The following is a 20,278-nucleotide window of genomic DNA, read 5'->3' as shown; positions in this document are numbered from 1 at the left end:
CCTCCTTGTCACTGTACGAGATGTTTCGGATTTCATTCCACGGGAAGGAGATCTTGGGGGTCAGTCTGTTCTCAGGGTCATAAATGTGAAGCCCCAGGGCATCCACTCCAAGCAGCAGCTCTGTGCCCTTTTTATTCTGTGGATCCAATAAGAACAGCTACTGTAAGCTCCAGCTGAGGCTCAAAATTTTATTCAACCTTCCAAAGAATCTGGCACACACTGTCACATGTGACAAGTTTCAGCAGGTCCCAACAGAAGTCACAGCTGTCTTATAAACCAAGATTTCAGCTTTCTGAATTGGGGCAGGCAGAAGCAAAACTGTTCCATTCTTGTGACTTCTGGGTCCCCCAGAACAATCACTGAGGGCTTCTGTCACTGGCTCGATGGCTAAAGGAAGAGTAACATAAGTGTTGTTCCCTCTGGTTAAATAAGCAGGCTATCATAGGTTCAGAATTAAAGCCCATAGGTTTAGGCCGGGAGCAGTGGCTCATGCCTGTAATCCCAGCACTTTGGGAGCCCGAGGCGGGCGGTTCACGAGGTCAGGAGTTCAAGACCAGCCCGGCCAGCACGGTGAAACCCCATCTCTACTAAAAATACACACAAAAAAATTAGCCGGGCATGGTGGCACGCGCCTGTAATCCCAGCTACTCAGGAGGCTGAGCAGGAGAACTGGTTGAACCCAGAAGGCTGCAGTGAGCTGAGATGGCGCCCCGGCACTCCAGCCTGGTCGACAAAGAGAGACTTCGTTAAAAAACAAAACAAAAAAAACCCATAGGTTTAATGATTTCTTATATTTAAAGAAACCATTATTGGACTACTAGAAAGAAAATTTTCAGTGCCTGGGGCTGCATGGTCTCATTTTATGATAAAATGTAGTCTTCGTGTGATAAAGCAAGTCTGGTAAAATGTTAACTGTAGAATCTAGGTTGTGCATATATATGGGTATTCACTGAAAAATTCTTTCAATTTTCCTGTAAGTTTGAAATTTTTAATAATTGCATGATGGGAAATACATATCAAAAAGAATTCTATTCATCAACAAAGTTGTCTAAAAGCCATACTTATGCTCTGCCCCTGACAGCGGTCCTGGCCAGCAGTCAGAGCAGCCCGCGGCGGGTGCCCTGGGCTCCCACAGCACTGACCCTGCTACGGACTGAGTGGCTGTATCTTCAGGTGCAGGTCCACCCGCCAGTGCTGTGGTCTAGCCCTCATTTGGAGTGGAAGGAAACTCGCTGCACAAGGATACTACAGCTCCTGACCCCTTGACGATAATGGAAATTGAACCAAGACTCAAGGGCAGAAAAACAGGTCTGCAAACTGAGAAGGTACTGGGACTGTGAAGAGAAGTACCCATCTAACAGCAGATATCAGACTGAGGAGTGAGTACTCCAGCACAAATCTTTTTACTCCTAACATCCTGAAGTCAGGTGCTATCACCAAACCATGAGAGACTCTTCTGCTCGTCAGCAAAGCCATGAAAGCTACTGCATTAATAGAAGTGAGGCTTTGTACTTTTAAATCTGCAGTACATTTTGGAAAATGAGATGTTTCATTGTGTTTCAATAGTCAGAAAATAGTTTCTGACTATTTAGTTTAAATTTTTTAAAAAAGATTCAGCCTTCTGCCTCCTACCATTATGACTCCAACACTCCTAGAGATTAAACAGAGAGAGAGGTGGGGACTCAAGCAGCCCCTTTTAAACTGTTTTAAGCATACATCTTCCTTAGTTAATGGTGAGATTTCAGGAAATTTAACATAAAAGACACTAAGATAGCCAGTAGCTTTGTCTATTGCTCAATATAGGAAACACACACAAAAAAACAGTATCCATTAGTCTGACTGATGTAGAAATATTCCCTAATAAGAAACTTTTTCAGCCAGGCACAGTGATACACCCCAGCTACTTGGAAGGCTGGGGTGGAAGGATCACTTGAGCCTAGCAGGCCTGGGCGATATAGCAAAACTCCACCTCTAAAAAACAAAAAAGATTTTTAAAAACCAAAAAACTGTTTTCTGAGGATTATAAAACTTTAGTTTTCTAGAATCTAGGTGGCCAGCACATGGGGCAAGAGGAGTTGAGTTGACAAAACCACAGAAATGTGTTACATTAGTTTGACCTTAAAGAAACCAAGCAATTAGCAAATACAAACTGACAGAACTTTAGAAAAGAACTTCCTGTACTATTATGGAGCATCTTTTAGGCACTTTAAGTGTGCCTTATTTTCTTATGCAGTGTAATCCATACAAATCTGTATTTACAAAATACAAATGAAGTAGAAAGCTATCCTAGAATATTTAAAATATGTTTCAATTTACCTGAATTTAATACAACAACTGTAGGAACCCAATAAGGGAAAGCAAAGCATGACTATGAAAATAAAGGTGGACCCGCCTCATTGTTTTAACATCTACTCATCTGCAGTTTGGAGTCCGTAGTGAAATGCTTTGGCAAATCGCATGCATCCCTTTGTAAGAAGCTGCCTATACACTGCATCCAGATACTGACCCACAGGAGAAAGACATTCTAAAGGCTCAGATCTGGGCTGCACACAAATGCCTCTCCCTGCAGAAGCAGTGGGTTCCCAGCAGACAGCAGACTATTAATAGTCTGAATAGAAAACCAATTAGCCTCATAGTGAGAATCCCAAACAAATCAGTAATCTATAAAGGCAGATCTACTCTACTAGTGCCTGGGGTGGCGGTGGGGGTGGGGTGTGTGTTGGGGGGAGAAGTACTTACAAGTGCTCCCTGTGGACTGAGATCTCACAGAGCCAGAAATAATCAAATCTTACACTCAGAGCATTCACACAGGTTTCTGCTGAGAGCAGAACCAGGTCCAAGTCCCCCAAGGCTCAAGTGACACTTAATTACCTATGATCTAATTGAAGTCCAAAAATAGAAAGTTAGGCACTAAGACCTCTCTTTCCTTCCTCTTTTCTTCTTTACCACAGAACCATAAAAGAGTCTATCGCCTTGGAATGAAGAAGTAACCATTTTAGCAGTCTGGCCCTCACTCAGTCTCTGTCTACTACACAAGGAGCTCAGAGAGGTTTCAACACACCCGGATTGCAAAGTAGTTCACACCGTACATCTCCAGGTCCTGAGCTATCTTCAGATATTCCATTTCAGCTTCATCCCTGTGGGGAGAACGGAAGACACTGTCATTGGAGCTAAGTGAAATGGGTGGAGAGCGGGTGGGCACCAAATCAAGCATTCTGAGCCTGCCATTCCTCTAGAGCCACGTCGCTGCCAGAAGACAAAAGCCACAGCAGACACCAGCAAAGCTCTGCCCGGCCCTGAGTCTATTAAACACACTGAGGTCAAGCAGAATTTCCCATCCCCATCAAAAGAGAGTCAGAGAACAGACTCATCACGGAGTTTCTTGGCCTTAATTTCCCACCTTGCCCTTGGTAAACAGTAAACTCATCTCAAGTAATTCAACAAGAGTGTGTGGTATGTTATCTTCTACCCTCAAACAGATTTGGGTGTTGGAATTTTATTTAAGTTCTTGCTTTTCCTTTGTGTACTTTCTTTACCTGGAAGGTTCTGGAAATGAAACAGCTCTCTCTGCAAGCTTCCTGAGTATTGTTGGAGGTTAGGGCAAGAGTTATCTGGGTTGTAAAACCCAAGTCAGATCACCTTCATCTAAGTTATAATTTAAAGTAAGCTCTTGAAGTAGCAATAACTTGCAGAAAACTCCCAAACAGGTATCATACTGAAATATTTTAACTCAAGTCTCCCTATGACCTTGTCCTCTTCCTTCTCTCTCCAATCTCCAAATGCTCTCAATGAATTTTTAAAAACCCAGCCTGAGAGAACGCCAAGTGTTGGTGAAAAGGTGGAGAAATCAGAAATCACGCACATTGACGTAAATTGGTACAATTACTTTGGGAAATTGTTTGACATTATTGTAATAGCAAAACTCAGGGGACAACCCAACAACCTAACTGTCCATCATTAGTAGAATGAATAAATAATTTGTAATATACTAATACAGTGGAAGTCTATACAGCAATGAAAATGAAAAAACTATTGCCACATGCCACAAACCCCAATCTGACAACATGATGCTGAGTAAAAGGAGACACAAAAAACAGAATGCAAAGTTTAAGATGAGCAACACCAATCTGGAATTAAAAATCAGGAGACTGGTTGCCTTTGGGGAGGAAGAAAGGGGAATTGGGGGTAGGGAGACATAGGTTATTTCTTCCTCTGGTGTTTTCACCTTACAATAATTGATCAAGTTGTATACTTATAATTTGTCTACTTTTCCATATGCATGTTGCACTTAAGTTTAAAAAAAAAAGTGTTAGGAAACTGATTTGAAGAAGAGAAAAAAATGTTAAAGGCTAATGAAAACATGACCAATTCCTAATCAAGGGAATGGCAATTCTAACATAATACAACTTTTCACTTTTTAGATTACAAAAATTAGACTGATAAAAACAATTGTTGAGGATAGACTGGGGGTGGGGGGTGGGACACTCTCATAACACTTGTCGACAGGCATGTATAAACAGGTACAGCCTTTTTGGAGAACAATTTGGTGGTACCTGGCAAAATGCAAAATGCTCACATCCTTTGTCCCAACAACTCTTGTTTTAAAGAATATATCGGCCGGGCGCGGTGGCTCATGCCTGTAATCCCAGCACTTTGGGAGGCCGAGGCAGGCAGATCACGAGGTCAGGAGATCGAGACCATCCTGGCTAACACAGTGAAACCCCGTCTCTACTAAAAACACAAAAAATTAGCCAGGCGTGGTGGCGGGTGCCTGTAGTCCCAGCTACTCGGGAGGCTGAGGCAGGAGAATGGCGTGAATCTGGGAGGCAGAGATGCAGTGAGCCGAGATCGCACCACTGCACTCCAGCCTGGGTGACTGAGTGAGACTCCGTCTCAAAAAAAAAAAAAAAAAAAAAAAGAATATATCCCCAGAACTACTCATACAATTGTATAAAAATAAAAGATTGTGCACTGCAGTAATTTTTGTAAAAGTGAAAAACCTACAGATACTCAAATGCCATCAATAAAGGGATGGATGCAAAAGCAATGGGATAGCCATAAAATAGAATTCTTAAAATTCAGGCTGGGCACAGTGGCTCAGCTCACGCCTCTAATCCCAACACTTTGGGAGGCCGAGGTGGGCAGATTGCTTCAAGCCCAGGAGTTGAAGACCAGCCTGGGTAACATGTTGAAACCCCATCTCTACTAAAAATAGAAAAATTAGCTGGGCATGGTGGCGTGTGCCTGTAGTGCCAGCTACTGGGGGTGCTGAGGCAGGAGGTTTGCTTGAACCCAGGAGGTCAAGGCTGCAGTGAGCTGAGATGGCGCCACTGCATTTCAGCCTGGACAACAGAGCAAGACTCTGTCTCAAAAAAAAAAAAATCTTAAACTTAATTACCAATGAGTACAGGTCTATATATCCTGACAGGCAGTACACATACCTACTTTATGTCATACGTACTAGAAAAGGACACACACAAAACTGAAGACCAACGTTCCTCCCAGCTCCCCGGCTCTCCCTTTTTCTTTTATAGACTTCAGTACTGCATTTTGTTTAACAAGCATGTCCTAGTTTTGCAGTTCTTTAAGGCAAAAAAAAAAAAAAAAGCCCATAAAGGAATGTAAACCAACAATGAATGGGCCTCACCTGGCTCGGCCTCGGTGCTCTGCGTACCAAGCAGTAATTCTCTCCTCCCACATTTCCGGAGTCATCTGATACAGATTTATTACCTACCAAAAAATAGAGCAAAATAAAAAACCTACACATGAAGTAAATTTGGTATTGTTTGCCACTTTTATAATTATGCATCATTTTTACAAAACAGTAAAGCTATTTTTAAAAAGCTACACCCAGGGAGATAGTCACACACAGAGAGGGCGTGTAAATAAGGCACCATTCTATTGGAGGAGCAACTCAGAAAGCTGCATGATAACTCAGACCTAGGTGCATCCCTCATCTGGCAGTGCCCCTGTCCCTGCCTGGGCGATACATCCCAGAGACCACCTCTGACAGCGGAGCTCAGTCAGAAGCAATGCTCACTCATCTCAGGCCTTCACATGCTCAGAAGCCATCGAGGGACAGGTAAAGAGAGTGAGAGGTGAGGAACGGGCCTTTATTACCCAGTGACAGATGAGTGGGGGCTGTAAAATCGGCAGGAGCAAAAGGGAGGGCGGGCCTGCTTCTGTGGCTAATGAATAAGATGAACAACACTGAGGATTAAAAGCCACAATGCCCACCCCTACCTCATCCCTCTATCCGCCCCTCGCCACTGCAAACAGCTCAATTCCCCAAGCTGAATACACTCTGCTCCAGCCTCCTCTTTGGGAATCAATGATGCTCAACCGCATCTGAAAAAACAACCACGCTAGAAAAAACATTTACAGGCCATGCTAGTCCTGGTGACCCCAAACTAACTCCAAAAACCTTTGCTTTTAAATATTCTTAACAGAGATCCCACACTCTTTACTGGAGATTACAAAATATTTATTAAAATTAAATTGCTATGTACTTCCAATATTCCTTCAAGTCCTTTGGTTAGCTTTCTTTTAGACTACATATCTGCTATGTCTTCCTGAAAAGGGAATTTAATCTCTTACCCTTTTTGGAAGCAATTCCTCTTGGGCCAAAAATCCCCGCTTGTGAACACTGGGGTCGTAGTCACCATACTGGAAAGAAGAAAGGGAGAGCAGGCGATTGAGATTCTAAAGATAACTGCCATTTCTGAACAGAGCTGGACCAATCTCATTCCCTCCCAGCTCGAGGGAGCAATTCAATTCCGATGACAAGTCAAGATTTCAACCTTGCTAGTTTGTTATCCTTGAATGAAAATACAAAGCTGATTATATCTATGAACTGAGTTGCATAATCCTGTAAGAGATGGATGGGTGATGTGCTAATAAGAATGTGACACTTGTATGGAAATGTGGGCATGTTTTCTAACCCTCAAAGAAAGCAGTCACTTCCAAAACAGTAGCTTTTGAATTAAAACACCAAATCACAACTGTGAAAGTTGTGATTAGCAACATATGATAACAGTCTTACCTATAAATTCTTATAAGTGACTGGTAATTGGAGCCCATTACTAGGGGGATCCAGGAATAATGCAGGCAGTAGTTTTTAATACCTTTCACCCAAGTTTCTGAAAAATACTTTGGAAAAATCTGATGTCAACACTGCCATTCCTATTGTACAGACAAAGAAGTGAATAAAAGGTTAATTGATCTTCCTAAAGCTACAGAGAAGTCACTAATGCGGTTGGAAATAGGCCCTGCATTTTAATTTATCCCTCCGGGGACAATGACTTGGAAATTTATTCTCTGATTTAAAAAAAAAAACTCCTTTCTTTCCTAGAAAACTCAAGTCTGATAAGGAAATAATCAAAAGTTAAAGAATGTTTAAAAAGAAACTAACTGAAACATACAGTAGAATATAAAATCAAAGCCTATCTCTTATCAATCAGCGTACAGTGGCTCTTCGTTTTACCAAAAACAACAAAGCTCAGTACTTCAGTATAATCTTCTATAAACATTTATTCTTTTAGCCACCAACAGTGAAAAAACAAAGGTCAGGCACAAGGCTGCTGTTTCTATATACCACCAAATCTCATTATTTCGTTATGTTCTCTCATTCTCAAAGAGCCTCGAGTTAAGACTTCTGGTGTGTTCTCCAAATGAAGTGGCCTAAAACTACAGACACAGGAGTGAAAGAAGATATTCATCATTAACTTTAAATCATGCCTCATTCCCATATCACCTTAACTGTAAACTTCCCATGAATTCCTATTTCTTTTGAATCTCATAATTATCTTTCAAATAGCAGAATTGTATTGCATTGTTTTTTTGAATCTTAAGAGAATTAATTTGTCAATTTTTTTTTTTTTTTTTTTTTGAGACAGAGTCTCGCTCTGTCACCCAGGCTGGAGTGCAATGGCGTGATCTCAGCTCACCGCAACCTCCCCCTCCCAGGTTCAAGCAATTCTCCTGCCTCAGTATCCTGAGCAACTGGGATTACAGGTGCACGCCACCACACCGGGCTAATTTCTGTATTTTTAGTAGAGACAGGGTTTCACCATGTTGGCCAGGCTGGTCTCGGGCTTCTGATGTTGTGATCTGCCCGCCTCGGCCTCCCAAAGTGCTGAGATTACAGGCGTCAGCCACCGTGCCTGGCCTAATTTGTCAAATTTAAACATTTTAAACATGCCACAGTTTTTGTAACACAGTTTAGGCATTTCTTCATTTAAAAAAATAGGCTGGGCACCATGGCTCATGCCTGTAATCCTAGGACTTTGGGAGGCCAAAATGGGAGGGTCACTTGAGCCCACGGGTTAAGGCTACAGTGAGCTGTGATTGTGCCACTACACTACAGCCTGAGTGACAGTGGAAGACCCTGTCTATAAAAATAAAAAATAACTTAGAAATTATAAATGAAAGGCCTTGGTATCTCTCTAATTCTGGGAGGCTCAGAGATGTGATGCAGTAAGTCGTAACTGTACTAAGCTTTAACAGTACTCCCTGCAAGGCAGCTGTAGAGTGAGGGTAGGAGCCTGGCTCTGGAGGCAGGCTGCCTAAGGTTTTATCCTACATCTTTCACATAGTAGCTATGTGGCCTTGGAAATTTTTGTGTCTCAGCTTTCTCATCTGTAAAACAGGAATAATAATAGTATTTATCTTGCAGGACTCTTACAGGGATTTAATTAAATAAGACCAGCAAAGTTTTTAAAACTATGCTTGGCTGGGCATGGTGGCTCACGCCTGTAATCCTAGCACTTTTGGGAGGCCTAGGCGGGCAGATCACCTGAAGTTGAGAGTTTGAGAGCAGCCTGACCAAATGGAGAAACCCGTCTCTACTAAAAATACAAAATCAGCCAGGCGTGGTGGTACATGCCTGTAATCCCAGCTATTCGGGAGGCTGAGGCAGGAGAATCGCTTGAACCCGGGAGGCGGAGGTTGCAGTGAGCCAAGATCACGCCATTGCACTACAGCCTGGACAACAAGAGCAAAACTCCATCTCAAAAAATAACAAAATAAAATAAAATAAATAAAACTATGCTTGACACATAAACCTGATGTCCAAAAGATCTCAGGTCTCTCCAAATCTGTCTTTTATTTGTCAAATGAGAGCACTGGCCTTAGAGGATCTTGAAGGGAAGTGGGGGGGTGCTGAAGTACCCCTTCTGAGGCCTCGAGTAAGGCATCCTCTCTCTAAGCCTCAACTTCCTCATCTGTAGAGTGAGGGTCATAATAGCATCTGCCTTATAGGGGATGATGAGGATGAAGTAAAACAATACAGGTAAGCATTTAGCACAGCACATGGCTTATGGTGAAAGTCAGGTATTATTATTATTGCCATCCTCTGCATTACTTATGACAACATTGATCATTGTTTGCCTCCTGGATTTTTGAAAGGGTAGGATGCTAAAAGAAAGCCCTGTTAGTTGCATTTGCAAATCTCTCAACAGTGCTGACCAAGCTCTAATGCAAAAGCAAGCAGATATGCAAAGTTAAAGCTGTAAATTCAGGTTCCAAAGGCATGCAAGATTAACAATCCCCATTATTATACCAAGTTCTCAGCTAGTCCACTGATCAAATACATCACATTTGAGCAATGCAGAGGTGGCAAAGACCCTGCTGAAAGAACTTCTCCACTGGACTAACTCTGCTTCCAACATTAAAGCCACCTTGATGTATGTGTCTGCTCTTAAATGTCTCTTTAAACAACAAGGGAAGAAAAAAATCCTGAAGTTGTGGTAGCTGCTGAATACAAAAGAAAGTCATACCACTCCAGGGATGGAGATGGCTGCTCCTCATCGTTTTATGTAACAGATGCATTCTGATAATGTAACCAGGGTGAATTTACTGGGAAGCTAAGGAAGCTTGGATTTCAGGTCTCTGCACCTTCATAGGCCTGTACCTAATTTGGTACTCTTGCATTAAAGACAATCCCCTAAATTATTAAAATTCAGACCCAGAAAACCTGGACCTACTCGTGACATAAACTAATTGAATTTAAATTCAAGGAGTTTACCATTTAAAAGACTTGTGGAGCCAATACTTAGGTTAAACGGAGGCTCTATCTGGATATGAAATAATTTCCTGTCTATAACTATGAGAAATGAGATAAAATGCTCTGAGTAGGATTTCACAAAAACATAAAGGTTAGATTACTACATATATAGAAAAAAGACAGACCCCCTCCCTACTATACCCACACACCAGTCAATAAATTCTTAAACCTATAAATGAAAATCCATAAAAATACCAGAACAAAACATAACAGAGTATGGATATAATAATGGTTGGTAAACGCATTCTAAAAGTCACTCAAAACATACAAAGAAAAAGATTGACCAGTCCTATACGTAAAATAGACAAAAGGTTGATAACTCATAATACATGGAGCATCTACAAATCAATCGGAAAAAGATGAACAGGTTGGGTGCAGTGGCTCATGCCTGTAATCCCCGCACTTTGAGAGGCCGAGGCGGATGGATCACCTGAGGTCAGGAGTTCCAGACCAGTCTGGCCAACATGGTGAAACCTCATCTGTACTAAAAATACAAAAATTAGCTGGGCGTGGTGGCGCATGCCTATAGTCCCGGCTCCTCTGGAGGCTGAGGCGGATGGATCACTTGAACCTGGGAAAGGAAGAAAGGAAGAAAGAAAAGAAAAAGAAACAGAAGAGGAGGGGAGGGGAGCAAAGGGGAGAGAAGGGAAGGGAAGGGAGAAAGAAAAGAAAAAGGAAAGAAAAGGAAGGGGAGGGAGGAAGGAGAGAGAGAGAAAGAAAGAAAAAGAAAGAGAAAGAAAGAAAAAGAAAGAAAGAAACAATACAGTAGTAGGCAAGTCATAAACGGTTGATTCACAGAACAAAGAAATACAAATGGCCAGTAAGTTTATGAAAAGACGTTCAGTCCCAATAGCAATCAAGGAAATGCAAATTTTAAAAAATCTTTTTCTATCAATTAGCAAAAATTTTAAAGACTGATAGTATCTACTGTTCGCAAGAATGTGGAAAAACAGGTATTCTCACACACTGTTACTGAAAGTTAAATTATGACATCACTTTTGGAGGGTGATTTGGCTATATCTATTTAAATTTTTTATTGAGATAAAATTTATATACATAAAATTTACATTAAGTGTACAATTCAGTGTTTTTTAGTATATTCAGAATCTTGTGCAACCATCACCACTATCTAATTCCAGAACATTTCCATCACCCCAAAAAGAAGTCCTGTACCCACTAGCCATCACTTCTAATTTCATTTTTAATCTCTGTAAGTTATAATTTTATTTATTTTTAATTTTTAATGTTTGTGGGTACATAGTAGGTATATATATATTTGTGTGGTACCTGAGATGTTTTGATACAGGTGTGCAATGTGAAATAATCACATCATGGAGAATGGGGTGTCCATCCCCTCAAGCATTTATCCTTTGTTTTACAAACAATCCAATTATGTTCTTGTAGTTATTTTTAAGTGTATAATTATTATTGACTATAGTCACCCTGTTGTGCTATCAAATAGTAGGTCTTACTCATTTTTTCTTTTTTCTTTTTTGTACCAGTGGCTCCTTTTTTATTTTTATTTTATGTTTCAGACAGAGTCTCACTCTGTCACCCCAGGCTAGAGTGCAGGGGTGCAATCTCAGCTCACTGCAACCTCTGCCTCCTGGGTTCAAGTGATTCTCGTGCCTCAGCCTCCCGAGTAGCTGGGATTACAGGCATATGCCACCACAGCTGGCTTTTATATATTTTTTGTCTTTTGTTTTGTCTTGTTTTGTTTTTGCCTTTTTCTGGAGAACGGGGTCTCGCTATATTGCTCAGGCAGGTCTCGAACTCCTGGGCTCAAGCTATCCTCCCACCTCTTGCCTCCCTGAGAGTTGGGATTACAGGCGTGAGCCACCGCACCCGGCCAACTTTTATATATTTTTTAGTAGAGACAGGGTTTTGCCATGTGGCCAAGCTGGTCTCAAGCTCCTGGCCTCCAGTGATCCACCCACTTCAGCCTCCCAAAGTGTTGGGATTACAGGTGTGAGCCACCGTGCCTGGCCAGTATCAGTCACTCCTAATTTCCTCCTTCTTCCTTTCCCTGGCAACCACTAAATCTACTTTCTGTCTCTATGGATTTGCCTGTTCTGGACATTTCATCTACAGGTAAGTGGAAGCATAAAATATGTGGCCTTTTGTGTCTGGCTTTTTTTTTTTTGCTTCACATTACTTACATTTTAAATGTTCTTATTCTTTAACCCAGTTATGCCATGTCTTGATATCTATTATAGAGAGATATTATCCATATATGCCCAAAGATGCATATTCAAGGATGTCCATTGCATCTGTTTCACCAATAGAAAAACAACAGAAAGAAAAACAAACCTAAATATCTACCAATAAAGATATATTTAAATAATCCAGTCCCTCCTTTCTATGAAATATAGTTCAGCAGTTAAATGAAAATGAGCTGGGGTCAGGTGCAGTGATTCATGCCTGTAATCCCTGCACTTTGGGAGGCTGAGGCGGGTAGAGAGTTTGTGCCCTGGAGTTTGGGACCTGCCTGGGCAACAAGGGCAAACCCTGTCTCTACAAAAAACACAAAAATTAGCAGGGCATACGCTGAGGCTGAGGTGGGAGGATCCCTTGAGCCTGGGAGGCAGAAGTTGTAGTGGATGGAGATCGTGCCACCTGGGTGACAGAGAGAGACTGCTGTCTCAAAAAGAAAAAGAAAATGAAGTGGGTCTATCTGTTGTGACAGTTTTAAGTGAAAAGGATGTGTGTGCAGAGATTCCTCTGGAGTAGCCACCTGGAACAGCCAGCGGTGTGTCTCCTCACTTCCACCCGTCCCTTCCACACTTGGTGCTCTACAGAGGTTATGCCAATTTCACAATCCCTTTGGCAGGTAAATGAGCACCAACAATGCAGTTACCCAATCTAGTAATCCCTGCCAATCTTATGGGTTTGAAATGTTGCCTTATTGTTGTTTTTTCTTTTTCTTGATTACCTGTGAGATGAAACATCTTTTTGTATTTATGACCATTCTTGTTTTCTCTTCTATAAAGTGCATGTTTCATGCCCTGTTCATAGCATTTGTCTTTTTATCAACTTAAGATTTTTTTTATATTGGGGTTCACCCCTTCTGTCAATTCTATGCAATTCTTCTTCTAGACACCTACCTTTTTTAATTTTTTTACTTTATTTATTTATTTATTTATTTATTTTGAGATGGAGTCTCACTCTGTTGTCCAGGCTGGAGTGCAGTGGTGTGATCTTGGCTCTCTGCAACTTCTGCCTCCCAGATTCAAGCGATTCTTCTGCCTCAGTCTCCCAAGTAACTGGGACTACAGGCGCCCACCACCGCACCCAGCTATTTTTTGTATGTATGTATGTATTTATTTATTTATTTTCGTAGGCACCTACCTTAAGGGGAAAAAGCATTTGCACATGTACATAAGGAATCACATAAAAGGATCTTCATTTGAGCACTGTTTAGATAATAAGGAAAAAGTGGAAACAAACTACCTCTCCCTCAGAAGAGGAACAGATAAATAAACTAGGTTTATTTATCAGTGGTTACCATATTAAATCAATTAAAATCAGTGAGCTACATCTATACACACAACACGGATACATCTCAAAGTAGATGCTGAGTGGGAAGAAAAATACCATTCTGTAAAAGGATATGAAAAAAAGGGATATGCAGAGTATAGCACCATCTAATCAACTTTTTATCTCCTGGATATTTTTAAATCAGTCAGCCCCCATCCAACCAACCACCTGAAGTGTGAACCTAATATTCTCTCACCAGGGCAACTATCACAGCCTTCTAATAGGTCTCCCTGTTTCCAAAGTTGTCTCGCTCCAATCTGTCCATCACACAGCCACTACAGGCTCTATCTAAAATATAAACCCTTCACTGCATCGCCTACAGGATAAAGTTAAGACCTTTTAAGATCTGATTTTTTGCATACCTCTCCAGCCTCAACTCTTGCCACTCTCTACCTACACTTTACACACTCAATTTTCTAACTCAATTGTACTTTGGCACTCTGTCCCTGATTTGCATTAAAGAGTACTAAGAAACTAAGCTTCCCTTCCCACAATTCTTTTCTCTCTTCTGATCACTAGGAGTCTGCACACAGCAACATGAGATTCATAAATTATATGCCATTCTCTCCCAAAGTCATTTTTAATAAGAACACATTTCCAACACCAAATGGTCAATATACAATCCAACAGATGACTTAAACATTGCAAGATGGTTTAGTGTGTCATGTGACTGCACCAAAAAAACCCTGACTACATTTTTTTTTTTTTTTTTTTTTTTGAGATGGAGTCTCACTTTGTCACCCAGGCTGGAGTGCAATGGCACAATCTCAGCTTACTGTAACCTCCACCTCCCAGGTTCAAGCAATCCTCCTGTCTCAGCCTCCCAAGTAGCTGGGACTACACCATCACGCCTGGCTAATTTTTGTATTTTTAGTAGAGATGAGGTTTCACCATATTGGTCAGGCTGGTCTAGAACTCCTGACCTCAGGTGATCCATCCTCCTTGGCCTCCCAAAGTGCTAGGATTACAGGTGTGAGCCACTGTGCCCAGTCCCTGCCTACACTTTTGATTCAAGTATAACTCATATATGGTTCTTGTTAACTGAACCATGTGATTAGTATTGTATTTATACTTTGAGGGTAATTGTTTCTTTATGCTTTGGAATTAACTGTGTCTATATCATTCCAACAGCTGAAATACTGTAATGAATACATTTGTGCATAATTACATTCCATGTGTTAATGAGCTCAATTCGCTTTCCCTTCCACACTTCTAAAGTTCCTTTCTGTTTCAGAAAGGTTGTGGAAGAAAACAATCTGAATATAATGGAAGGAACCAGTATGACTTACTGAAGAACTTAGACAAATGTGATCATATAAATGAAACTAGCCTTTAGTGAAAGGCAGTGGTTGCTACCCAAAGACCTCCCTCAAGCTAGACAGTGACAGGCAAGTGCAATGTGCTAACTTAGGCAGCCTGGACACTAGGGTTCCCATCCCAGCTCCACTCATTCTATTTGGCCTGAAATCCTCTCCATCGAGAAGTGGGCTAAAAATTTCATAAAAATAGGCTTAACATAAAAGTATTGTGAGTTTGCACAAATCACAAATCCCTTTCTGAGCCTTAAATTCCTCATCTGCAAAACAGGCATAATACTCTCAAGCCTTGGCTTCTGGAAAGACTACACTGAGTGTCGCACAAAATATTCATTTGTATTGCTTTGGTAAAACTAGAAAACACTATGGGCATGTAAGATCTTATTAATATTATAATCAGATATCCTTTAACTATTAACCAGCAGTCCTAGAAACTGGAAGTATGTCATAGTAAGCCTTAGTTTCCCAAATGAAGACTTTAAGCCATAGATTACCTTTATTTGTAAGATCCTTAAAATTTACACCAGAAAAAATAGCTAGAACATCCTCCTCCATGTGAGCCACATATGTTGTCTGTGAATCACTTTCATCTCCAAATTAGTATGATCCAAATTAGCAGGGCTTTCCTACAGTGAAACCTGTTTAAGCAAACATCTGCTGGTTCACTGAAAAGTAATTTTTTTCTACAGGTGGCCTTTGAATTTGTGGCCCAAAAATCCATGGAAAGAAAATGTAGCCTTTGAGATGGAAGCCCTTCAAAGAGAGGTGGTGTCCTTGAGAGCCTGGGTCTGCTCTCGCTGGGGAGAAAGCGTGCGAAAAGGAACTCAACTCCAGGCCAGGAAGTGCTCGGATTTAATCAAAGTGCCAATGACTGCTTCATCACTGTCGGGGTGATACTGATTGAAAGGACACATTTTTCCTCTTACTAATATTCTTGGTCAAAGCATAAAAGGAAGCATATGTTTTAGTTGAATGAGGGCCCATTTTCTGTTTTCTCAATTACTCATTTTTCAGGAAAGTAGAATATTGGAGGCACAAAATGCAATCTCAAAGCCATGAATTCTACCCTTCTGCTCTTAGCTTTGCCCAAGATTATCTGAATTATCTTGGGCAAATCACTGAGGGCAGATACTTGCTTTAGTGCCTGCAACTATGAGATGGTCAACAACTCTCACGCTCTCTCCCCACCCTGGGCCTGATGAATACTCAGCAAATATTACATGAGCCATCAAATGATTAAATTGACTTTGGTGCCTCTATTGGTCTGACCAGCATGTATAGCCTTTTTCCCCCACAAATGACAGTTACTTCCTGGCTTTGATCTGAAATTGCATTAATCTACCCCAAAAAGTGAGCTAAGAGTATTTTATTATTTTTTCTAACCTTAAGGGAAATGGCTTCATGAACACCTTTAATTAAAAAGAAAAATAAGTGAAAAGATTATGTTTTAAAATCACACAAGTAAGACCAGGCATGGTGACTCAGACCTGTAATCCCAGCACTTTGGGAGGCCAAGGTGGAAGGATCACTTGAGCTCAGGAGGTCAAGACCAGCCTGGGCAACATAGTGAGACCTCATCTCTATAAAAATACAAATAAAACATAAATAAAATAAAATCACACAAGTAATCAAGGAGCCCCAATTCTGGGGACATCTTGTGCTCTGGTGAAAGGCAGGGATCAGGGGAACCAAGAGAAGGTGATATATGACTGAAGTGAAAAATCTGAGGGACATGAAACTCCAAGGCTGACCCTCTCATCGGTCTTGTAAAAAAAAAAAAGGTCTATAGTGATTTAACGGAAGTGAACGATTTTCAGCTAACCAGACAGCTCAACTGGGCTTGGTGGGCCACAGCACCTGCAGTGCTTAGCCACAAGAACAGCTAGCATGTCAATCAGGGGCAGATGAAGCAGGGCATTCTCTGAAGGTGTAGTGTAGTGTCCACACACAAGGCAGCTTGTTCGCAAATGAGTTTGGAGTGAGGACCTGGGCCTTTCTGACCTAAAGGCCATGTTTGGCTAAACTTGGAGACCATAAATTCATTTTTCCTGGCTAATAGAAAGGTTGTACCACATGGTTGAGTTTATGGTTTAAAAAAAAAAAAGAAAAAAGGTTTTTCCAGTAAATGTCATAAACCACATGTACATAATGAGATTACACAGAAAATTCATCTTTCTGAATGAATTCACTTAGAATGAATTCTAATTCATTAGAATGATACTTATAATTTCTGCACACCACACACACACATACACACACACACACATACACACACAAGATTATACAAACACTGGAACAGTGACAGTGGTTCTTCAAGTCCACAAGTCCCATAACATCTCACTTTCTGGGGCAAGTCTCTCTGAAGTACAGAAAACCCAAAGAAAGAGAAGATAGGAGTGATCCCATGACCCAAATTAATGCCCAGGAAAAATACATTTTTCTTCTTTGAGCCTACCTTGGCCTGGACGGCATAAGAAGCCAGAAGCACAGAAGCCTCAGGAGGGCAGTAGATCTTTTCATCTAAAATCTGCTTCTTTACCTGAAAGGAGCAACAAGGGAGACATGATACTCTGTGCGTGGAAGTGAGGTGTGTAGGCTGATCACAACAGATGGCCTCACGGCGTTCTAATGAGGGCTGCCAGAGCAGCCTGTTAATAATTTTCCGACAAAGGGTACAATGTTTTTTTACTGATGCAGACAGGTGGAGAGTTCAGTCACAGAAGTTACTGGTATGACGGCTATGCATAAAAACCCCTTATCTCTTCTCTTCATGATCAATGCTGAAGAGTAAAAACGGTCTCTGTAGTTACAACAGAGGCTGTGTGACAGAGCGCTATGAACTCAAGAAGTGTCAAGAGCAGCTCTGGGGGTGACTACAGCCTCAGCCCCTTTGAATATGCATGGCCCCAGAGGAAATGGATCTACTTTTAAGTATTAACACAAGACAAAAGTCACCAAGGCCACTGAGTTATGATTGCAGAAAAAAACCATCACTCTCAACGTGCTGCTCTAAGGGAAAAGGAAGTAATAAAATTTGATCGATTCAACTTTTAAGTACACGTGAGGTCCAGGAAATATAATTCTTAAGCCATAATGTTGAATTAACATATTTCACTGCACTTAATTTTCTTAGAATGGTGCAACTTGGGATGTTCCAGACACAGAAGCAAGACAACTGCAATGACGTGGCAGGGGGACACTGAAATAAACACAGCAGGAAAGCCAGCTCTCCTCTCACAGATGTCAACAGTCACCGGATTCATAAAAGCAGTAAATTTTGCCTTGCTCAGTCATAAAAATGCCTTAACATTTCACTATGGGGAAAATCAAGTCAGTCACACAAGAGACAGGCAGTGCTTCCAAGTGCTTACAAGAAAGCCATTTCTATAACATTAGGACATTCTGGGACCTAGGAGATTGTTACGTGCTTTCGTTCAAACAGAAAAATTCTTCTTAGGTTTTAAAAGTGATTTTACATTCTTAGAGAGAAAATGAAACCTGAGATGTTTCTGAAGCAGTGCAACTTTCTAATCCCTTGGTTTCATTTCCAAAGACAGGAGGAAAAAAGCAACGCTATAGAAAAACTGCAAGAGCATCCCTTTTTTTTTGAGAAGGAGTTTCGCTCTGGTTGCCCAGGCTGGAGTGCAATGGCGCAATCTCGGCTCACTGCAACCTCCACCTCCCGGGTTCAAGTGATTCCCCTGCCTCAGTCTCCCGAGTAGCTGGGATTACAGGCATGTGCCACCATGCCCAGCTAATTTTGTATTTTTAGTAGGGACGGGGTTTCTCCATGTTGGTCAGGGTGGTCTCAAATTCCTGACCTCAGGTGATCCACCCGCCTTGGCCTCCCAAATTGCTGGGATTACAGGCATGAGCCACCACGCCCAGCCTAAGAGTGTCCCTTTGATCTGCAAACATCAGAAATAAATTTGTCACCTCTTTTGCGCGCGCACACACACACACACACACACACACATACACACGCCCCCCAGACCTTTTTAAAAAAGAATTTAGGGGGTTTTATTATATTTAACTTAATATTTGCCAACCACAATATACTGAGGCTGAAATTAATTACAGGAGGGCTATGTGACAGACTACGCATCTATCTCTGGGAAATCTTGTAATTAACGCCCCTACTGCCATCTTTTACATTACTGAAACCTTTGAGCACACAAATAGCCCCAGTGCCAATCACTGCAACTGGCCATGAAACTGGGGAGCCACTCTGACCTGCAGTAAGAACATAAGTGAAACTGATAAGGTTTTCATCCTCAGACCAGTTCCCCTCCCTGTGCCTCTGGATGGTCAACCTGTAATTATGAATTTCTTAATTTCTTCAATTCGGTGGGACAATTATTTATGGAATGCCTACTGTGCACTTAATGAGGCTTGCCTTTAAGGGGCTTACAATCTAATGAGGAATTAAGGAAGAAATAGGACAATTAGAGACACAGCATAGCATGAAGCATGATGTCTGAAGTACCACATATGGGGGACAAACCAAGTGTCACTAGAGCTCTGAAGTCCTCTCCTTTTTTTTTTTTTTTTTTAGACAGAGTCTCACTCTGTCACCCAGGCTAGAGTGAAGTGGCTCAATTTTGGCTCACTGCAACCTCCGCCTCCCGGGTTCAAGTGATTCTCCTGCCTCAGCCTCCTGAGTAGCTGGGATTACAGGCATGCGTCACCATGCCTGGCTAATTTTTATATTTTTAGTAGAGATGAGGTTTCACCATGTTGGTCAGGCTGGTCTTGAACTCCTGACCTCGTGATCCACCCGCCTCAGCCTCCCAAAGTGCTGGGATTACAGGGGTGAGCCAACGCGCCCGGCTGAAGTCCTTTTTTTTTTTGAGACGGAACCTCACTCTGTTGCCCAAGCTGGAGTGCAGTGGCGCGATCTCGGCTCACTGCAGCCTCCATCTTCCGGGTTCAAGTGATTCTCCTGCCTCAGCCTCCAGAGTAGCTGGGACTACAGGCACCTGCCACCACACCCGGCTAATTTTTGTATATTTAGTAGAGATGGGGTTTCACCATGTTAGCCAGATGGTCTCGATCTACTGACCTTGTGATCTGCCTGCCTCGGCCTCCTAAAGTGCTGGGATTACAGACGTGAGCCACCACGCCCGGCCAGTCCTCTCTTAATGAGAGCAGATTTTAAACTTTTGGAAGAACTACTGCTTTATAAGACTCTCTCTTTAGCCTTCCTTTGAAACTATTGAGTACTTTTAAGTTAGCTAGAAGAAAATAGGACCCATTTTCAAGGAGGTTTTAAGTTAGGTAGCTACTTGTATCCATTCTTCACCATCACACCTTCGCAATTTCATCTGACACCAATTTTCATCACTCAAGTATAGTTCTGTTC

The 20,278-nt window shown here is 41.6% G+C and overlaps 1 protein-coding gene across 7 annotated transcripts in view; it reads right to left on the bottom strand.

Annotated features, from left to right (window-relative positions):
- The window catches only part of NF2 (NF2, moesin-ezrin-radixin like (MERLIN) tumor suppressor), a 93,957-nt gene that overhangs the window by 37,295 nt on the left and 36,384 nt on the right, over positions 1 to 20,278 (bottom strand). For 6 of the 7 annotated variants that reach the window (XM_019018640.4, XM_019018641.4, XM_019018645.4 and 3 more), the window contains 5 exons: positions 17,372 to 17,455; positions 6,598 to 6,666; positions 5,648 to 5,730; positions 3,062 to 3,137; positions 2 to 136 (listed from right to left, as the gene is read on the bottom strand). In XM_019018640.4, the coding sequence (XP_018874185.1) occupies positions 2 to 136; positions 3,062 to 3,137; positions 5,648 to 5,730; positions 6,598 to 6,666; positions 17,372 to 17,455 (447 nt within the window). The remainder of the gene's footprint in view (position 1; positions 137 to 3,061; positions 3,138 to 5,647; positions 5,731 to 6,597; positions 6,667 to 17,371; positions 17,456 to 20,278) is intronic. The other variant, XM_055374141.2, reaches the window with a different exon arrangement.

Source organism: Gorilla gorilla, chromosome 23, assembly GCF_029281585.2.
Source record: "Gorilla gorilla gorilla isolate KB3781 chromosome 23, NHGRI_mGorGor1-v2.1_pri, whole genome shotgun sequence".
In the NCBI taxonomy this organism is placed as follows: Eukaryota; Metazoa; Chordata; class Mammalia; order Primates; family Hominidae; genus Gorilla; species Gorilla gorilla.
The sequence above is the reverse complement of the archived record's forward strand: the minus strand, read 5'-3'. Positions and strand labels throughout refer to the sequence as shown.